Below are 20,300 nucleotides of genomic sequence, written 5' to 3'. Positions count from 1 at the left end.
AACATTTTGTAAAACAAAAGCCCCAAATAAGCAGTGATGGTTCACATTCAGCTTGAAGGAGAGATTTGGGAATGATGCCAGAAATGCTGACAGGAACCCACCATACACTCAAGCAGCAAGTGTAGGCCTGCCATGTGTGACATAATAAAAAGCTCCCTGCTTGTTTCTACACAGATGTATAGTAGTTGATTTTAGGCCCACAACATATGCTGAGATGAGGTTTCATGGAAAATTTCCTGACACATTTTGAAAATCTCACCACTTTGACGACGGATGATCATTTTAGGAATTTGTCCTCCAGTGACAATCTCATGCTGTCATTATCACAGCACTGGATTTCACAAGCGGGTAAGCTTACTAGTTTGAAACTAGGGAGAGGTGAAGGACATGGTCTACATGCCATAAATATTTCACATGAAAGCTGTGCATACATTGAAATTATTGTTAAAAATGCTTTGCTCTATTGCACACACCCAGTATATTGCCATGAGGCTCCCACATGGTCTGAAAAAATCTTGAACGAATGGAAAAATAAAAAGTATCTTTCAGGTCTAATTATTTATTCAGAACAAAAATGGAGCATAAAAATATCAGCATTATCAGACATCATTCCTTGTCCCGTTCTCTAAAGATCCATCTGTCTGTTTAAAAAGATGAGCTTGTATGTCTTATTGTCCTGAAAAACAACATTGAGATTGGCCAGAATTAGCAGGTCAGACCTCATAATCAATATTGGTCAGGAAAAGGCTGATTGCTGCATCTATTGACTATAACTGAGTCCACTGTATACAGAATGGTGAGTGCTGGAGCAAGGCAGTGATTTCAGATTTCAGGGACGGGTACTCCAGTCTGAGACTTGGAGGATGCATTAGGCCCCACAAGATGCCCTCCTGGGTGGTTGCCCTTGTCGCACATATCAGAAACCCACTGCCATAAAAGACTGTAGTTCATTTGTGAATTCCTTTATTGTGACTTTTGTTTCTCGCAATAAATTTCTGATGACAATATTGAGAAATATGGTAAAAAATTACATACAATACAAACACGTAATGCAAAATTTTGAAATTGTTACACCCCTATTACATATAAAGTATTGCAGACATTAAATACATACCCTGTGGAAATGAGGTATCTAAGATTGACGTATTTTCAATTTAATTATCTAGTGTTTAATTTGTTGAAAGATTCATGTTTTTATTACTTGAAGGAACAGTGATGGAGTGTATGTTTTAGAGAGTGCCATTTTGACAGTTTTCAGAGATTTGCAGTGAGGCAGAAATTTTGTGTTTTGATGAGGTTCAACAGCCCAGGAGCAGCTTTTGTAGACCAAAGTGGTTAAAAATTTTTTTTCTTTGGGCAGTTGGGTTTTGACCTCCTTTATAGATTTTGTGGACTTCTTGTTCTGTCATCCAAAAGCTCCAGATGTACTTCTGATTGTCAAATACTTCTTCACTTGAAGTCTTGACTCTGGGTTTGGATCCTCACAAGAACTTATGTTTTGGTTTTTCTTTTTTGAGAAGTTTCGATGCAAGCTGCGTTTGGTAAAATGACAAAATCCAAAGCTTTTGTTTTTATCCTCTTGACTGGAGCTTAGCTTTTATGTGACAAAAGATGCCCAGGGAGAGGCCCGCTGAAGAGAGAGACAGCTGTTGCCTGCCGTCACAAGCTGTTTGCTTACCAGTGGTAAAATAATGTCAGCTTGGTTCTACTGGCAAGAGCTGATTACAGTTTTCATTCCCTGGTCTTTTTATAGACAGGCCCCTAATGTCAGTCATTGTTTGTGACCTAACAATCTCCTTTGTGTATGCCTGCAAGATTTTCTGTCTACAAATTATACATTTTGTACATGACTTGTATTGAATTGTAGGTTGAATCATTTTGGTCTTCGTAGGACTGATGAATCATGCAGAAAGGAATTAATGCCAGTGTTGTTAGGAGGTTACTTTGTTCTGAGGATGTCTTCTAAGTGAGTTATCTTATAAACCGTCTTTCAGATTTTTAGTTGTCTTTTATAAAAACTCAGCTTAAGCACCAAAGAATAAACCATTGTTAAAAACATGCTGTTTTTGTTTCTAAGTTTTTGTGTTAACAGGATAAACTAGAAAAAATAACAAGTCCAAAAGTATACATTTTCATATTGATCTGGTAAATTATACAATCAGCAGATTTATAATTCAAAGACAAATTAGATTGACTAAATACAAGGAAAGTCTATAAAAAGTATTCACCTCCCTTAATGTTTCACCCTTTTCATTGATTTTTGCAAATTAACCACGATCAACAGAATTTGCAACAAAATCATTTACAAAATAACTATGAATATTTGACACAAAAACAAGTAATTGCCTCACTTCCTATCTTCAGAATGACTGACCTAATTCAACAGAGGTCCAAACAATTAGAGCGAGTGCTTTCACAAGGGGTTGAATGGAGATTTTCTGAATGCAGTGATTGTAGTCCAAAGACATCTGTGTCTGGAAGGTCCATGCACTGGTTAATCAATATGGCTGCGACTACAGAATGAAGACATCAGAACACTCCAAGGAGATCAGAGAAAAGGTTATTAAAAGTATCTCTCAGGAGATGGATACAAAAAAATTAAATTCTAAAGCCTTGAGCACCCCATGAAGTTCAGTTAAATCATCAAGAAATGGAAGGAATGTGTAAATCTGCCTAGATCAGGGGATTGATACTTCTCATAAGCACTGTATGAGTCTTGTAGGGCACAAACCAGAAATTACTTGAATCTTTCTTAAATTTTAGTTTTCTTAAATATTCAAGTCTCTTAAACTTTTGCGCTTATTTTGACATTACAACCACATACCTCGGGGTATTTCACTTGTAATTTCTGTAATAGAGCAACAAGGTGTGTACATACTTTTGTAAGGGACTAAATGGGTTGTGGCATTCCTCTCAGAAATCAGAAGCATAAGAAGTATATGGTGAGCTTGAAGAGCATGATGAGTTCCTGATACAATCATTAGCCGGTCTGCTTTGGTGCAAGGTGCAAACATGCTGCTTCAATAAAGTGACCAACAGCATTCTGGTTGTTTGCAGAGTCAGGTTGTGAGACCGTGTGTGCACACTGTTGTGGGGGGCGGTTCTGATGACTTCAAAGCAACTTTTGCATTAGTACAAGCTACAGAGTTTCATTGTTTGGCCTTGTAATTGCAATGCACCGAATGATTCTTGTGGAAACAGGATGTGTGTTTATGTGCTGTTATATGTAATAGCTTTATGATCCCATTTTTGGTGTATTTCTTGAGCTTACCCCATACAACTGTTTTGATCTTAGTTTCCAGTGCTGTTTTGCTAAATGTTGTCTTTAATCTTTTTATTCAACCATTTTATTTCAGTGGCAGTGTGGCTATATGTTTGAATAAATACCACTGCCCTGCTGGACTTTGCTCTTTGTGTAGATTTGTTTGCACACCACCCATGCCTTGACCTTACTGTTCTGACTCAGCTTATATCGTGATTTATAGGGACAGTGGAACAAGAATTGAACACCTTCAGTGATGTTCAGCAGTTATATTGTGAGAGCAAATATGTCTAAAAACTAATAAGCAATATTGCATCTTATATGACATTAACTGTGTTCACATTCGAATGAAGCAGAATGAAGCATTCTTTCTGATCTGCACATAATGTGTTTTACTACAGCTTCATAGGTTTTAGTGTTCTGAAACTCTCTCCTAACATTTTGTTGTCTATGGTTTGTGGAGATAATTAGTAACAGTTATGTTACAACAGGCTTAACAAACTCATGAGACTGACCACAGGGGAAGCAGCCAGCAGTGTGACCCATTTGCTGACGTCTTTTGCCCTTTAAATATTTGCTGTGTGGATGTAGCACAGTAAAGCGCTTCTGATATTTGAACATTAAAAAGAGTCACAATCTCTTTGTTGAAATGAAAATGCAGATCAACATAGCAGCATATAGTTATATATATATATATATATATATATATATATATATATATATATATATATAAAATCCTTTACTTGCATGAAACAAGTAAAGGATTTTTTTGTGGAAGGTTTGGTCAATCTCCTGTGACATGGTAGATTAATTATGAAAAAATAGACGATGAACCCACTCTGAGGATGTGGAATGTGAGGAACAAACTGGGGCACTGTCTCCCAGTTCTTGTTCTCCCTTCCTTTTATAGGGGTAGCTCTAGGAAAGCACAGACAAACACTGTCTACCCAACATTTCTGAATACTCCTTTATCCGTCTGTCATGTTGATTTCCTGCTTGGTTTGACCCTTGAATCAGAACGCCATCATTTAATCCAAAGCTGGTTTATTTTCAACTTGACAAAGCATTTCAATTTAAGTGGAAATTTGCTAGTGAAAGCAAAAGCTTAGATAATCCAACTCAAAAATTAATGGAAGGCAAGGTGTATTAGACAAAAATTGGATCTAATATTATTTAAAGATACATTGTTTCTGAAGGAAGTGGACAAGGTTTTTTGATATTTTTTTGTAAAGTCTGTATCAAGTCAGAAATACTTGAACAAGAATTGAACATCTCCCACGGCCTACGTCAATGTGGTGAACATGTGAGATTTTGTGACCATTTTTTAACCAACAGTCGTATTTTCTTTATCTGTGGTCTTCAAAATCGATTTTTGACCAGCTCCAGTTTTCTTTTAAGAATGACAAATAACAGTTGAATATTTGTTTTAGTAAACTCTCGTAAAATAAAAGTCAAAAGTAAAATGAAACAACAATTTCTCCCAAAACAGCTTGTTGCCTTGTCTGACTTATTTTAAACAGTCCACAGATGACGAAAGTCTTCACTCAGTGACAACTTCCAAACCAGGGAGTGTTGTTGTTAATGCAGCCTAGAGTACTTGCATATAGTGTGTTGGCTGAACAGAAGCTAATTTCTTGGTGCATCTACAACACAGATAAATGATGCTAATTTCCTTTTTTCTGCCTTATGATCATAAAACCTTACAAATATCTGTTTCTTATTTTTATTCCAGGCACAGTTCTGCAGAGGTTAGACGGAACTTCATTGGGAACTATGGCTTATATCACAGTCGGTCCAACTCCAATTCATCTCCCACGGCCTACGTCAATGTGGTGAGTTTCGTTCTGTAGGAAAATAATATATTAGTGTTTGAGTTCAAACCTAACTCAAACATCTGCTGATATCCCACATCATCATCTTAAAATATGCCTTTGAAATATTCAACTAATTCTGAGGTAGCATAACTGTATGCAAGGAAATGGATTTTCACAGTTTTTTTTTCAATTGTTTTTCCTGCTATTTAATATAAACTGTAAGGATCAACACACTAAAACACTGTAAATGTAATCTGTTGTAATATTGTTATGGTTTGCAGAATTTTCCCCCCTAATGCAGCACTCTAACATGCTTTAGCATTCGTAAGCGTATCATCCTCACATCCTCTTTACTGTCATTAGCCTGGAGAAAGACTGACTCAGTGCAGTGTCTAGTCTTAGAGATTATGCTTTAAGTCCAAAAAATCTTCAACAAAACAAGAAAATGCCTTAGTAAAGACGACCGTATGAATAATCACAGTGGATGGGAATAAGCAGGTGTGTCCAGTAAACATGCAAAATAATTAAAACGTAAAGTTATTTTGCCAATTCAATTTAAAATACACAGCTCACATATTAAAAGGACTCCTCATAAATAGAGTGATATGTTTCAACTGTTTACTATTGTTCATTCACATTTTTATGAGTTAAAGATAATGATTACACAATATCTTGTTTCTAAGAAACTAGAATGTTTAATCAGACCACTTGAATGAAAGCAATTTTTTATTATTTTTAATGATGCAATATTGTCTCTTGTTCAGAAGATGGCAAATGAAATCCTTCAGAAGGAGAAAAGATGCCCTTGCTAATTGAGCTAGTTGTTCAGAGTGCAATCCAAACATTTTAATTAAATGTTGGATGCAAGAACAGCTTTGGTAGAAAACAGCCTTTAGTAGGTTGTGAAGCAAAAGACCATTTTAGAGTTCAGAGGAAATTCACAAAATGTGGACTGGACTGGAGTCAGAGCCTTGAGAGCCACCACATACAGCTCTGTTCTGTTCTGCTCCTTCTGTTAAATCACTCCTGAAGCAAAGATGTTAGAAGTTCCTCATCTGGTCTCAAGAGAAGAAGGAACAGACTGTTTCTGAGTGATCCAAAGGTCTTTTTTTAGATGAGGGTACATTTTGGTCTAATCTTTGGGAGCTACATTTCTGAGAGGGACAGACAGTTTTTACAATCCATGATGGGCAAGGGAGGCAGGTCATCTGCTGTTGTTGATCCACTATGTCGTCTTAAGTACAAATAAAGCACAGACATCTGTCGGAAAGTTTGATGTTTCTCTCTGGCAAGCTACATATAAATGCTTATTTTCACATTTTCCAACAGGACTTGACACCTACCCACTCTGCCAAAAGTACTAATACCTCATTAAATGAGGTATTAATTGACCAGCAAATTTGTCTGACCTAAAATCCAACAACAATCTATGAAATAGGCTCTATGGCATATAGTCAATCTGAACCTCCATTACACCTTAAGAGAGTCACAGGCTAATCACCTCCATGCCACACTGTGTTGTTGCATTAATTCATGTAGAAGAAGCCCCAACTAGTATCATTGTCCTGTGTTTCTGTATCTAAGATCCTTTATTTTTTGGTATCATGTATTTTTGGCATTTGCTCAGAAACTGAATTTTTTTTATCATTAGTTGTAAGCCATCATTATTCAAAATAACTGAAATAAATTCTTTAGGATATATCACACTGCGTAAAAAGTTTCTGAAATATATTACCTTTTTCATATTATTGTAATTCAGTGAGATGTACCTTGATAACAATACATGTTTCCTAAACAAGGTTTGAAAAACTCTGGATTTCCTTCTACAAAGGAGTGAACAGCATCATTGCAGGTTGGAGCATAGCAGGTTGTTATCACAGTTCTTCTGAGCAAACAAACAGAATGATGTAGTCTAATCCTGTGCAGCGATTGGTTGCCACACTACGCTTCAAGACTTTCTGTGGCTTTGAGTCCCTGTCTCTGCCTTCCAGTGTTTTATCTTCCACTTCCTCCTTCTTCTTTTTTTATCCTAGCTTTTCTCTGTCATTTCATCCTACTCCGGTGCTCTACATTTCTGTCACTCAAAAGTTTACTAAAGCTCTTAAGTGCTAAGTCTCCTGACATATCTGTAGCGTGACTTAGCTGAAACCCTGTTATACTTCCCTGGGTTTGATCCTTGAGCTTCTCAGCTGACGTGGTTTCGGTTGCACTACTTAGACCATTCACCCCACTCTTCCACCTCCACCTGCTGGCATCCCGCGCTGTTAATCTGTAACCTGCTTGAGTCGGGAAATGGGTCAGCATCTAGGCTGCTGACTGGATGGGGCTGTTTACCTTGCAGCTTATAAGGGGGAGCAAATGTTTAATATGTCTGGATTTGGCATGCAGGGAGAGAGATTTTAATGCCATAATCTCTGGGACGGTGGTTTTCTTGTTATTCAGCAGTGAAAGCTGAGGGATGAGTGAGGGATATTCACTGTGGCAATTGTGCTTGGAAATCTGTGTGTTGCCAGTTGAGTGTTATTTTAGTTTTGCTGCAAAAACGAAGAGATTAAACAAAAAGCTTTGCATGATTTTGTGTGCTGCTCCTGTTTGCCCCTGTGCAATCTGTTCCTGTGTTGAAACACTGGTTGAAAATGGGTGCGCTTCCGTGATGTCACTTCCTACAAAGTGTCAGTGGTTTTTAAGCATGTTCAAGTTTTTAGTCTGAATTTAAGCTAATAGAAAGCAGATGGTACCATCTTTTGCTCCAACTGGTCCTGATGTTGGATGTTTCCCCTCCACAGACCTCTGTAGTTTTCGTCTTCTATGAATAAGAGGATGAATGTAAAGAGGATCTGTTCGCTAGCTTGTGGTTTAGTTTCAGTAAAAAGCAATCAGCGTCAGTAGAAACAAATAGTAGTGCAGGTTCCCATATCCGGACTGCGCCATTTTGTACACTTCCTCTTTAAAGTGGCACTTTTCACTTGTGAGCAGGGTAAGTCTAACATATCTGTTTGAGTCGTGCAGGTACTAACAGAGACTTTAAAGCTATGTAAAAAACGCTCATGTGCCTGTGGTGAGGTTAAATTAAGTTCTACGTTTTAAAAATGCCCCTTGTCTACGGTTTCTGTTTGCGTTCTCACCTGCCTTGACAAGGTGGATTATAATAGCAAAGTGTTGGAAGATTGATCAGTTTCTTGAATAATCATATCTGATGTTTGCTGAAAATGTTTAAATCAGAGAATGCATATGTTAAATCTTGGAGCATTTTTTCTCTTTTATTGTAATAATGAAGCATATGAAAGGTTGCAGTTTGTATCATCTGGCCAATCCGTTTTAAAAAGTAGATTTTGCAGAAATATGATCGTCATCATTGAGAGCTGATTGGATAGTTAAGGAGTTTTCATTTCTCTCTTGTATTAACTCTGCAGAGCACCATTCACAGATTACAAGCATGCATGTATTAGCATTCATTGTTTTTTGGGGGGAGTTCATCCTCTGCACTAAGATAGAGAGAGGCAGTGCTATGATGGTTGTTCTAGTTCTGAGTAAGAGTGCCTAATTTGGAATTTTGTTGAGGCACACATTGTCTCTGTAGAATCAAGGTGCGTCACCTGTGTACACAATATTATACAGCATAGCTCTTTTTTTAAATTGCTACTATTTTGTAGCTTACTTACACAGGTGCTCGTGTCATTAGTTTTGCAGAGAAATGCGCTTCAGGGTGCGCAGATGTGCAAAAACATGTCTGCAGGCGGACAGAATTTGCTCTGCCTGTAAGAGTTGCATAGAACAATGACTCATGTTGTTGCTGCAAATTTCCCCACCTCTCCTCTGTGCACATACTGTTCATGAGTGCGTGCATGACATTTGCAATAATACCTCTGTACTTTTGCTTTTCTCTTTTCCACCTCCTCTATACATAGTTTTAAAAATACACTTTACTAAACGCTCATAGGAGCATAAGCAAGATTAAAAGCTAAGATGTTTTTTTGTTAGCTGTTCTGAATATTTATATGCAAGAAGATGCTGTTTGTCTTTTTTGTATTTGTGCATTGTCTTTGTAAACTGTATTTAATATTTCAGAAGGAGACTGCTGTGTTTCTGTAAGCTGTCTGTTTCTGTACCCTGTTAACAGATTGGAAATCTGCCCAATTTTCTGTTACTTTCCTGCAGGTTCCTCTTTTTACCAGCATAACCAGCTTAGCTTGACTACTTTGTCTTTTCTAATCAGTTGGACATTTTGCTTCCAGTTGCCTTACAAAAAAGGCTCTCTTAAACATTGATCTTGGGGATTTGTTAAAGTGTGTTTTGAAGTGGTTATGTTAACTATATGCAGAATTGCCTTTATCCCTGTATGTTGAGATAATTATAGATTTCCTTTGGATCTGCCTGAGAGGAGATTGGGGTTTTAGAGTTTCTGTCTAAAAATAGATTCACTAAGAGCAGAAAAGGCCCGGCTGTTTAATACAAGCCAAGTTTTTTCCAGTTACTATTTATGTCTGTTTGTGTGTCTTTTATTCCTAGACAGGTATGAGCTATTAGAAAATAGTCATGATTCAACTTGTTTGGTCCTACCGCCTCTTAAAAAAAAGAGAAAAAAAATTCTGCACTGCTTACAGTGAATTACACAAGTATGAACCTTTTCACATATACTTGGATTATTACCATCAACTTCAATGTATTTTATTGCCAGTTTACACAGTAGACCAATGTAAAGTAATAAATAACTATGAAGTTGGAGGAAAATTATCCATGGTTTCTCTTTTTATTAATACAAATATAAAAGATGTGATGTGAACAACAGACTAGCATTGTTGATTTATTTTATATCCACCTTTGTAATCTTCCAGATATTTTGGGGTATGTCTCTACTTCCTTTGCAACATTTTCACCCATTCACCCAGTTGTGCTTATTCTTTGCAACAGATATTCCCACCTGAGCTGTGGATATCTGCAGCTTCTCCAGAGTTACAGTGTTCCTCTTGTCTGCTTTTCTGATTAACTTTTTCCCTGTCTAGATTAGACGAAAGTCTGTGGCCCTAATATTTTCTTGCTTTAATGTTGTTGAATGTTGCCATGGTGATCCCACTTCTCACTTTTTAAGCTCACTCAGATCAGTATTATGTGAGGGTGTGAAAGTTAGCTAAATTAGCTAAAGGGGTATTTATTTTGACATCAAGTTGCACACAGCAGACTCTTAGCCATCTTCTGAACGTAAATTTGTGCGACGGTGCTTGCTTTCATTTCAAAGTAAATATGCCATAATACATTTGCAAGCTGCACTTTTCAGATTTAGGAAGAATTCTGTAGGTATTCTTTTCTTTCATCTTCACAGTTGGTCCACTGCATTACTTCCATGTAAAATCTATTGAAAGTTGTGCTTATAATATGACAGAAGTCCTGCACAAACTCATTGGCCAAAATATGAATAATTTATTTGTGTCTTTAATCCTTTACAGAAATCACATATAATAATTTTTTGGTAAATAATTAATTTCTCTGGCGATGCTTTAGTGCTTACTTAAAACATTTAATTATATTTGCTGCTAAAATGCCTTAAGATTCCTTTAGTCTCCTTCCATCAGAAAACATAACTTTCAAATCTATAACCTGTGTATTTCTCAGCCTCCAGCGTATGACGCAGTGGAGCCATTGGACCTGGAGGAGTTCCTGATGTCACAGTTAAGAAGTGAAGATTCAGATCTGATGCATGAATTTGGAGACTTCCCCGACGATGACCTGAAGGTGGAGCAGGTGGAAAAGGAGCGACGTACCATCCGGCACTCTGTCCCAGAGGATGGGTGGGTTATGAGCCAGAAAACATCAACTAGGGGAAGATTTATATAATGGCCACAGTTTCATAATCTCTTAGCGAAAGAGTTTAAGACACAAGGAATGTTTTCTTTCATTTCTTAAACTATTTTGTAATTTTATCTTTCTAAACATGTGTGTCCTCACCTTGACCATGACTTTCAGATAAGCTAAGCAGTAGAATTAATGGTTTTCAGATGTCTCTGAATGTCTGCTTACATATTTGCGTGTCTACATATTTTTTTTTTTCTGTTCTCATTCCTTTCCTTTCAGAGGCGACTTAGATCCACATGTGAGAGATTGTGTGAAGAGTTACACCCAGCCATGGCTGGTTGTTTCCAGGAGGTAAACTCTTCAACTTTGTTTCAGTCCAGTGATCTCTATGTTTCCCTGAATGACAAACATCAACGTTCTTTACATCGCATGTTAATCCTTGTTGTCTGTGTTTGTGCATGTAAAGGTGCCAGGGGGACGGCTGGAGTGCATATTCAGAGCGGGTCGGCCTGCATAAAGTCCTGCATAAGCAAATTTTTGAGTCTGATTTCCAACCAGAAAACAAAGACATACCAGTAAGAATCCTACTTACTTACAGCACTCCTTGTATAACATTTTAATTCCAGCCTCTTTTGAATAGTTTAAGCACCAAATAGTCTGCTAATCAAGCTAATGTGATAGACACTAATATTTGTCTGATTAACCTAGGTTTACGGAAGGTTTTTGACATTTGTTCTCGTTTCAACAATGAACAAAGTTTGCCCAGAGAGGCTCAATGCAAATGTAATATTCCAGACATCACAGCAGCTGTTTTATCACATGACCACCTAGTATGAAAATATATTTGCATGTTGGCCATTGAAAATAGCTGACAGTCAGGTAGACATGAAGCCTTTGAATCATCTCTGCATTTAGCTGATGTGATAATGCAGACTTCGCATAATCTTTTTTCATGCATGCATGATTAGATGTCTCATTTGGAATTTTTAGTAGCTATTGACCCTTCAGAAAGATGCCAATCTCTGCACACTGTGCTACTCAGCATTCACTCAACGTGCCACAATTGTTGCTATTCACTTTCACATTGTTATGATGCCACTTGCAGTTGACTCTGGACTATTTAGTAACAAGTGAACTTTATAACTGGACTTAAACAGGTGGCATCCTCCCATAGTAACAAATTTGAATCCCCTGAGCTCCTGAGGATGACCCACTCTGTCACAAATGTTTGCAGAAGCAGTCTGCATGCTAAAGTGCTTGTTGTTGCACCTATGAAAGCAAAACGTCCCTCGTTTTTTCAGTTAGTACACACAGCTGAACTGATCTCTCAAAATCCAGCTTGCTCCCATGTAGATGTGTATGGATAAATTCATATTTGTCCACTTTCCTTGTAATCAGACTGTTTTTTTAAAGGAGCTGGAGGAAAAGCATAGTCTCTTTATTTAAAGTGTCTTTTGTTGAAGACGCTTTACTAAGAGCAGTATGGCAGTCCATACTGATGAAGGCCTGAGAAGCATGAATGTGAAAAGCAAGGGGGTGGGTTCTTTAATACTGAACACAACAGTGTGTTGTTATTCTTATCACTCCCTCCACTGTGAGAACGGCTCTTTCAAGTTTAGTTAGCCTTGTTTACACATAAATAAAACTTACTATTTTCCCAATTTGCTCAACGAAATAAGTTGTAAAATGTGGAAAATTGGAAATTCACCAACTAATAATATGCTGCTCAGGTCACTGACTCATTTTCCTAGTGGTGATTTATTAGGCCAACTTCCCATGCTGGCCTCTCTGTAGTTTTTCTGTCACAGAGTGACCAAATCCCTGGCTCCCACAGTTAGGCAGTCCCTGCCACCCAGCCCCCTTAAAGCACCACTTCCACCCACTGCTCGCTCTGGTTAATCATCCAAACCCAAAGGCCCCCTATTAATGCTGCAGGCTTCCCATCATGTCTATGCCAGAGAGAAAGAGAGAGAGAGGAAGAACAACACTATTGTCCCCTGTCCTTGGTCCAATCTGTTTCAACAAAAGCCCCGGGTATATGGTATGATCTACTCCTGGAGCCTTGACAGGGCTAAGTTTTACCAGGGTGGCTGCTCGGTCAGTCCTACCCTGTAGTGTAACAGCTTGGAGCTGGGCTTGATGGATGATGAGAGTGAAAACGACAAGAAGAGGGGGGTGGCATGAGAGAAGGTCCTCGTCATGCAGTGTGGCTGCAGAGGAGTCATGCCATGCCCAGTAGCTTGGTGTTTGTGCCAGGAACAGAACTTTCTCTTTAAATACAAAAGTTATTGAAATTAAAGAGTATTTTTTGTTAATCATCTGATCTCATCATTCTGATTAAACTGATGAATAAATTAATTTCATTACTTTGCATGTACATCTGCAAAGAAACTGTTAAAAAAAGATGAATTGTGTTTTTTCAACTCAGGCTTGTGAAAATGTAATCTAAAAACATGGCCTTGCTTCAACACACCGTCTTCTGGTGTTGAAATCCTGGGGTTGCTCCAAAGAACTCTTGTGTAAACACAGTTTAGGAAATGACCTAGCTATGATTGAACATCTTAGGAAGGTTGTATTATTTTAAGAAGGCTTCAACCAATCTGGAAGTACTTTGATACTGCAAATGGGTTTATTATTCAGACATGATCAAAGATGACTCTAAAGGGCCTCCGAACATATCTGTATATCAAAAACGGAAATTAACTTGATTAGTGGAAGTTCCTGATGCTTTCTTCAGTCCAGATGTGTTGCTTGGAGTGTTTTGGTTGTCAAATAATCATCAACTCCAGAAATAAATGATCAGATCAGTTCTGCTGCTCAGGACAAATTGGCTACATACCTCCAGTGTGTCTGGAGAAAACAGTAGAGACAACTATCTTATTTTCCCTTACCTTATAACAGTGGTTCTTAATTTATTTGACTGAGAAACCGCTTTCTTACATTTGTACACATATGTACTCATAAAGTTAAGCGTAGTAATGGAAAATGCAGCTAAGCACGAGCATTTTCTGCAGCTAGGAAAAGAAAAGAAGATGGCTTGAAAGAGAGCAGTAGCTTTGACAATGACTTCATTCAGAAAAGAAATGGCACTAAACACAGAAGTGAGCCACCAGTACTTTTTATGTAGAAAGAGCAGAAAACGAGTACAGTAGAAAAAGTGCCAGCAGCATAAGCCCATAGTGTCATATTGGTTTCTCTGGATATTCAAATTCATTTTAACTTATCAAAAAAATAATTCTTTGGAATTTGAGCTAGCTTAGCATTGATGCTAATTTTTAGCATCTGAATGCTGGGTCCAAACCGATGGGCATACTTTGGCAGGCCCCAGTTAAATTTCTTCAGGAATTTTCTAGTTCTGAAATACTGTTCAAGCAGAAAATTAATGTTTACTGTCTAATTATAATTTAAGAGGAAGTCATATCTAAATGTCTTTTAATAAGACTTTACATCTAACTGTAACATTTCAGTTTCATTCAGTTTATGTATATAGCGCCAATTCACAATAAATATTGCCTCAAGACACTTTACATAAAAGAGGGTCACTTTTTATTCATCCATCATTTTTATCTCAAGTATTTTCATTCCTGTCTCATGAATGTGATTCTGTTGCGCCCACCTGGACCACGCCTTCACACTAATGTGTCCTCCTCCATCTTTGCCTCAGGTCAAGTCCCCAACTCTAGCAGGGCTGAGCGACGACTCCAGCCGGACACTGACCTCGTGTGATTTTAATTTGCGAAGCCTGGCTCCGGACCAGAGGGTCGAAGGATTGCTGGCCTTCAGCAGCCACGAGGAGCTGGATCGCTTCAACCAGGAGGCGCGGCATGCAAAAAGACACCCAGAGGTGTTTGCGCTTTACCCGCCACCTGATGAGGTGAAGTATTCACTATTTAGCTATTTAAATATGTATAATTCACATATTTATATCAACCAAAGCAGTTCATCGAGGTTTTATTTGTGGAAACGTATACAACTTTTGATATAAATGTTAAATGTCAAAATCGGCACATGCATTGTGCAAAAAACATTTTTCTGAAAATATCAATTTTCTTCCGACCCATCCACATCTGCTTTTCATTTTTTGCTTCTTTTTGTTTTTGTTCTAGGACGATGCGGTGGAAATCCGGCCCATTCCCGACTGCCCCAAAGAACACACTGGAGAACGCATCTTGATTCGATGCCAGGCCATGAAGTATGTCATACATTTTCATTATCTTGTGGGAGGGAGAATGGTTCTATCATTTCATCAGCTGCTTTCTGTTCATTGTACACGGTGGGCTGAGAGCCAGCAGCTGCTTGTTTTAAAGTGAAAATCTTCAAGCACCCTATTATGTATGAAGTAAAACTTTTCTGTTTTATATAGCAAATAAGACACTGATGGATTTAACATCTGATTGTTACTTATGAGTCCAAGTAGATTAATAAAAAGAATTTATTGACACAAAGCAATACATCAGGGTGGAGGACTGCTCTGTGGAGGGGTTCCTCCCTATAAAGTCTGTATTCCTCCCTCTACTTGCTGGATTTTTCTCTGTCTTACACACACACACAAACACACAGACCACTCACATTTTTCTGCCTTACACTTTTCATAATCCTTTCCCTGTGCAGCCCATACAGCTGCAAAATGTCTGGGTTAATTTCTCAAATTGCAGTGGTTTGGCATCATACTATCTGACCCCTTTTTTTGATCCCTCAGTTCAGCATGTCATCATTTAGCGTCGGGACAATTGGTTCCTTCCTGTCATGACTGCCGTTTACAGGAAGAAAATATATTTTGAGCTCAACTGTAAAAACAGAGTTCCACTCATTGGCCATACTTAATTTGCATATTTCCTCTTCTTCCTTCACTTCAAGGTTTGAAATTGACATTGAGCCCATTTTTGCCACCATGGCCTTATATGACCTGAAAGAGAAAAAAAAGGTAAGGAAACTCATTATTTTTGGGGATTATTTTTGCTACTCTTCTTAGGTAGGACTAGTCTGCCGGGTGTGTCCCAGTGTTCTCATGTCTACGTATGTACAATGGTATTTCCTCACATTAATTCTAATACTAGGGATAGTCAGTCAGTTATATCCTTCAAATCTTTATAGAGATGTAGGACATGGGAGGAAGTCTCACTTTTCCATCCAGTTTGACTCAGTTTGAGCTACTTCGTATGACAGAATGGGGAGAAAAAAAAAAGTCTTGAGAAGAGCAAAACTGATAGAGATATCCTGAAAGATCTGCAGCAAGAGTTGCAGGAATGGTGATTGTACAAAATATTGATTCCAGGTAGTGAATGCAAATGTGTGTCAACATTTTCAAGATTTTTATTTGAAAGTCCAAAACCATTAATCCTTTCCCTTGCACTTCACAATTATGCACTGCATTTTTTATCTTTGTTGATTGAACTTGTGCTGTTCCACTTTGGCCTAATAACACTGGTTTTCACACAACTTCATTAAATTTGCATTGGGAAATACCACAAAGTAAACCTTTAACATCTGAAGTCAGTTTTACTGCATGGATATGTACTAAAAACAGAAGCAAACACCAAATATCATGTATTACATGAGCATGCTTTATGGAATATTCTGTAGATAAACTAAATTAGAAAACTGAATGCTCAATACGACATATAGGAAAAAATATATAAGCTGTTGCTTAAAAAAGAAAACCATATTGTATGGCAATTGGCAGCAATGAATTGCTTCCAGTGATTTTAACAGAGGCAATATGATCAAGTAAATCTTTAGCTTTAAAATGAATTACTTCTTGTAAATGACTAGATTAAGAGACGTCTGGATTTACACGAGTTAATATTTTTTGGGAGGTAAAAGAACGGAAAAATTATGAGCATATTGACCTCTAAAATGAAAATTTTCTATTGACTTTCTGCTGTTCTGCTCTCATGGTTTTTGTCCTGTTTTGCAAGATTAACAGCTTTGTGATATTCCAATGGATAGAAGAGAGGAACTGTAAATTACCACCCCAGAAGGAGATTTAATGGCGTATATTTCAGAAAGATGCACCAAATAAATGCTTCTTATTGTCCACCATAGATTAGTAAAAAGCCTGAGAACAACTTAATGTTTTATTGCTGTTGTATGCAGAAATTGTATGTAGAATTGTATGTCAAAGAACATTTGGGAAAAAAACGAGACCCACTGCGTTACAGATTCCACACCGTACTCAACAATAGCTATATACCCATCATTCAAATTGCTAAGTATCTGTTTCTGAAAAGTTTAAACTTGGTCTCATCGAACCAAAATGAGCAATTACATTTAAAAATACCGCAGTGTTGCGACAGACTGGCAACCTGTCCAGGGTGAACCCCGCCTCTCGCCCGGAACGTTAGCTGGGGATAGGCACCAGCAACCCTCCCGACCCCATTAGGGACAAAGGGTGAACATAGAATGGATGGATGGATGGAATACAGCAGTGTTTAGCAGACGCAGCCTGTTTATGTTTCTGTTTCTGTCCTACAGAGCGGGATCTTTCCTGGTAGGTCTCTCAAATAATCTGTTGGCATGTCAACAGCTGGTATTTAGACTATGTGACACTCTGATTGACTTTAGGAAATAAAGGTGTTAAATCAAAAATGGGGAGAGAGGAAATTTTAGGGGTCCCAACAAATGTGGCAATACCCTCTCACCTTAAATAAATTATATTGAAAGTTGGTTTTCAAAATAATAGTTAAGAAAAAGCTGATTTTCTTTCTAGGCTTTTTAAATTCATCTTCACCAGGAGCACCAATAAGTATAGAGAACACATTAAGTTAAAAAAATCATTGCAAATAATGTGAAGTTGCAATTCTGATAGTGTATCTTTGTGGCAGTGAAACAACTTCCTGTCTATTGATATGAGTAAAAAGTGAGGCTGACTGTTGAACAGTTATGAAGCATGTCTCTATATACATGTTAAAGAAACTGTTGCTCTTGTTTTGTCAGATGTGATTACAGCTGAAACTACAAACCGATCACTTTTGACATACTTGTCTTTAAAATCTTCACCAGGCTTGTTTAGCCTGTTTTTCTCTGTTTTCAGCGTCGTAGTTAAAAATAGGTTGTTGCTTGTGTTGTGTTTTTTCATGCACCTCTCAGGCTGTTTTATATTTGTGAAATCTGCAGCAGATGTTCATAAAATTCCACTTAATACTCTGGGTTATTAAAAAATGTCCTTCTTAGAGCACAGAGGCAGGCTTTGGCCCAACAAGCGGCCTACTTAGGATTTCAAAACAGACAGAGGTTTTACATTAGACATGCAAGCAAATGAGCTTATTTTTACAGCAAGACTGAAATGGATTCTTTGGAAGTATTCCTTGTTATGATTGATGACCTTTGTTATTTTGTAATGAACTTTATTACCAAGATATATCATTCCTTAAGAACATTCCTCTGTAGTCAGCAGTAAAAGGTCAGACTCATGCAGTTTATGCATAGAAAATAAATTAGCAGGCATACTAGAATTTTTTTTCCTCCAGCAGTTTTCACAAAGATTTGTTTTGATTGAAGCGGATAGAAGAGGAACGTGCTACGCAGATGCTAATTCAAAAGCACCAGCTGTTCTTCTTCTGACAATGCAAAGCTTGTTGGTGCAAGGCGGACACATCACTCTGTGATCAGAAACGATGTCATGTTGAAGAGGGGTTATTACATTCCACGTGTCTCATTTCATCACAGTTTAATAGTGATTTGCAGTAATGATTCTCTCTGAATATTAACATAGTGAACACCGGGCCTTTGCTTTACTTTTAGTGAGTGATGCATGTCTAACTGTAGAAGACAGCTGGCTCATATTAGCAAAAGATGAATAGTTTTTCAAAATGTTTCAAAGTAAAGGGAGAAAAGTATTGCATGCAGTTTATTCATTACATTTTGTCTGATAACCTGAAATAAAGTACAGTGCAACTAATTACCTACAGAAGTCCATCTCCATTGGTTATAGGCAGCAGCCCTGAGGGTAATCCTGCATATATAAATGGATGGATGTCTTGCAAGAAGGCATATTTGCCATGAAGCAGAATAAAAAACAACATTTGCAGTAAAACCAGTCAATATGCTATGAGGTGTTTTGTGATTGATAAAACAGATTAGACAAAAAGACTGCGGCAAAAATACTTATCAAAGCATGCAACCTGATCAAAGTTAATCTTGATGATTTCCTGCTACCAAACATGGAGGGTTTGGTTTGTTTGAGTGTTTGCTGCTCTGGTCAGTGCAGCAGAGGTATGTGCAGTATTATGGACGGAGGTTAAAAGCCCTGCAGTGAATAGGATCACATGACACGCAGCAGGTCCGGTCAGATCAGAACATTTTCTTTCTGCCTGCAGGCTGTAATAAAAAAAAGGGAGATGAGAAATTGCTGAGTGCTGAGTCAGCAATGCTTTTTGATCAATTTATTGAGACTGCTGCTTGTCTAACATACTACTTTTCTCTCTCTTTTTTTTCTAAATCTATGTTTCTTTCATTTGATCATCCAGATATCAGAGAACTTCTACTGTGATCTCAACTCAGAGCAATTTAGAAACTTCTTGAAACCTCACACTCCATGTGTGGATCACTCCACTCTGGCTAGATCTGCCATCTTCTCTATCACTTACCCATCCCCTGATATATACCTGGTCATCAAGGTAAGAATAAAAAACAATGTCCTTTAACAGTCATGTGGAAAACAGCAGCATTTTAAAGAAACCCCATAGTTGAGGCCTAAAATATACTGCACACCCTGTAATTCAATGCATTGTGAACCTTTGCCAGTAAGATATAGATTTTTTAGAGGGGCTTCTCTGATTACTTGTGTACTTCCTGTTTGTGTTTCAGATTGAGAAGGTCCTCCAGCAAGGAGAGATTAGTGACTGTGCTGACCCCTATTTAACAATGCGGGAGAGTGACTCTACAAAGGTAAAGTAGCAGAGCAATCTGTTTGTTGTGTCACCAGACTCACTTCACAGAAATAAGGTGGCCTGTTTCTTTCTTCCCCCTGTGAAACCAATGATTCTTGTGGGTTTATTATTTTACTCTAAAATCAAAGTGAAGATTTGTGGCTTTCTTTCTTTTTTTCAGAACAGAGACAAACTTGAGAAACTGAAGAGCCAGGCAGAGGCTTTCTGCCAGAGGCTGGGCCGCTATCGCATGCCTTTTGCTTGGGCAACAGTTAACATCATGGAGGTCATCTCTCAAACTGTTGCCTCGGACCGCGATGTCACAGATTCTGACAGCGTAAAAGGAGGTGTGTATGAGTTTGTCCATAGAGGAACCTGCTCCAAACTTTTGTCATTTCCTGCATGTGGTTTTTCATTTTGGAGATTTACCAGAAGATCCAGATTATGTTTTATTCTAAATGAGTACAAAGTATTCTTGGGCACAACTTCTTAATGCTTCCTTCACAATAGATTCACATATTTCATATAAGAGACACATTTTTCAAATGAGGATTTCAAATAAGC

The 20,300-nt window shown here is 37.9% G+C and overlaps 1 protein-coding gene across 3 annotated transcripts in view; it reads left to right on the top strand.

The window, feature by feature from the left end:
- Positions 1-20,300, top strand: part of dock8 (dedicator of cytokinesis 8) — a 58,357-nt gene that overhangs the window by 5,328 nt on the left and 32,729 nt on the right. The window contains exons 2-11 of one of the 3 annotated variants that reach the window (XM_044112611.1): positions 4,995-5,094; positions 10,687-10,862; positions 11,146-11,217; positions 11,333-11,441; positions 14,531-14,740; positions 14,973-15,058; positions 15,724-15,790; positions 19,335-19,484; positions 19,675-19,755; positions 19,918-20,083. In XM_044112611.1, coding sequence (XP_043968546.1) covers positions 4,995-5,094; positions 10,687-10,862; positions 11,146-11,217; positions 11,333-11,441; positions 14,531-14,740; positions 14,973-15,058; positions 15,724-15,790; positions 19,335-19,484; positions 19,675-19,755; positions 19,918-20,083 — 1,217 coding nt within the window. Of the gene's footprint in view, positions 1-4,547; positions 4,558-4,994; positions 5,095-7,898; positions 8,054-10,686; positions 10,863-11,145; positions 11,218-11,332; positions 11,442-14,530; positions 14,741-14,972; positions 15,059-15,723; positions 15,791-19,334; positions 19,485-19,674; positions 19,756-19,917; positions 20,084-20,300 lie in introns of those variants that run through there. The other 2 variants (XM_044112614.1, XM_044112612.1) reach the window with 2 other exon arrangements.

This window comes from Gambusia affinis, linkage group LG03 (assembly GCF_019740435.1).
Source record: "Gambusia affinis linkage group LG03, SWU_Gaff_1.0, whole genome shotgun sequence".
NCBI classification, from domain to species: domain Eukaryota; kingdom Metazoa; phylum Chordata; class Actinopteri; order Cyprinodontiformes; family Poeciliidae; genus Gambusia; species Gambusia affinis.
The sequence above is the reverse complement of the archived record's forward strand: the minus strand, read 5'-3'. Positions and strand labels throughout refer to the sequence as shown.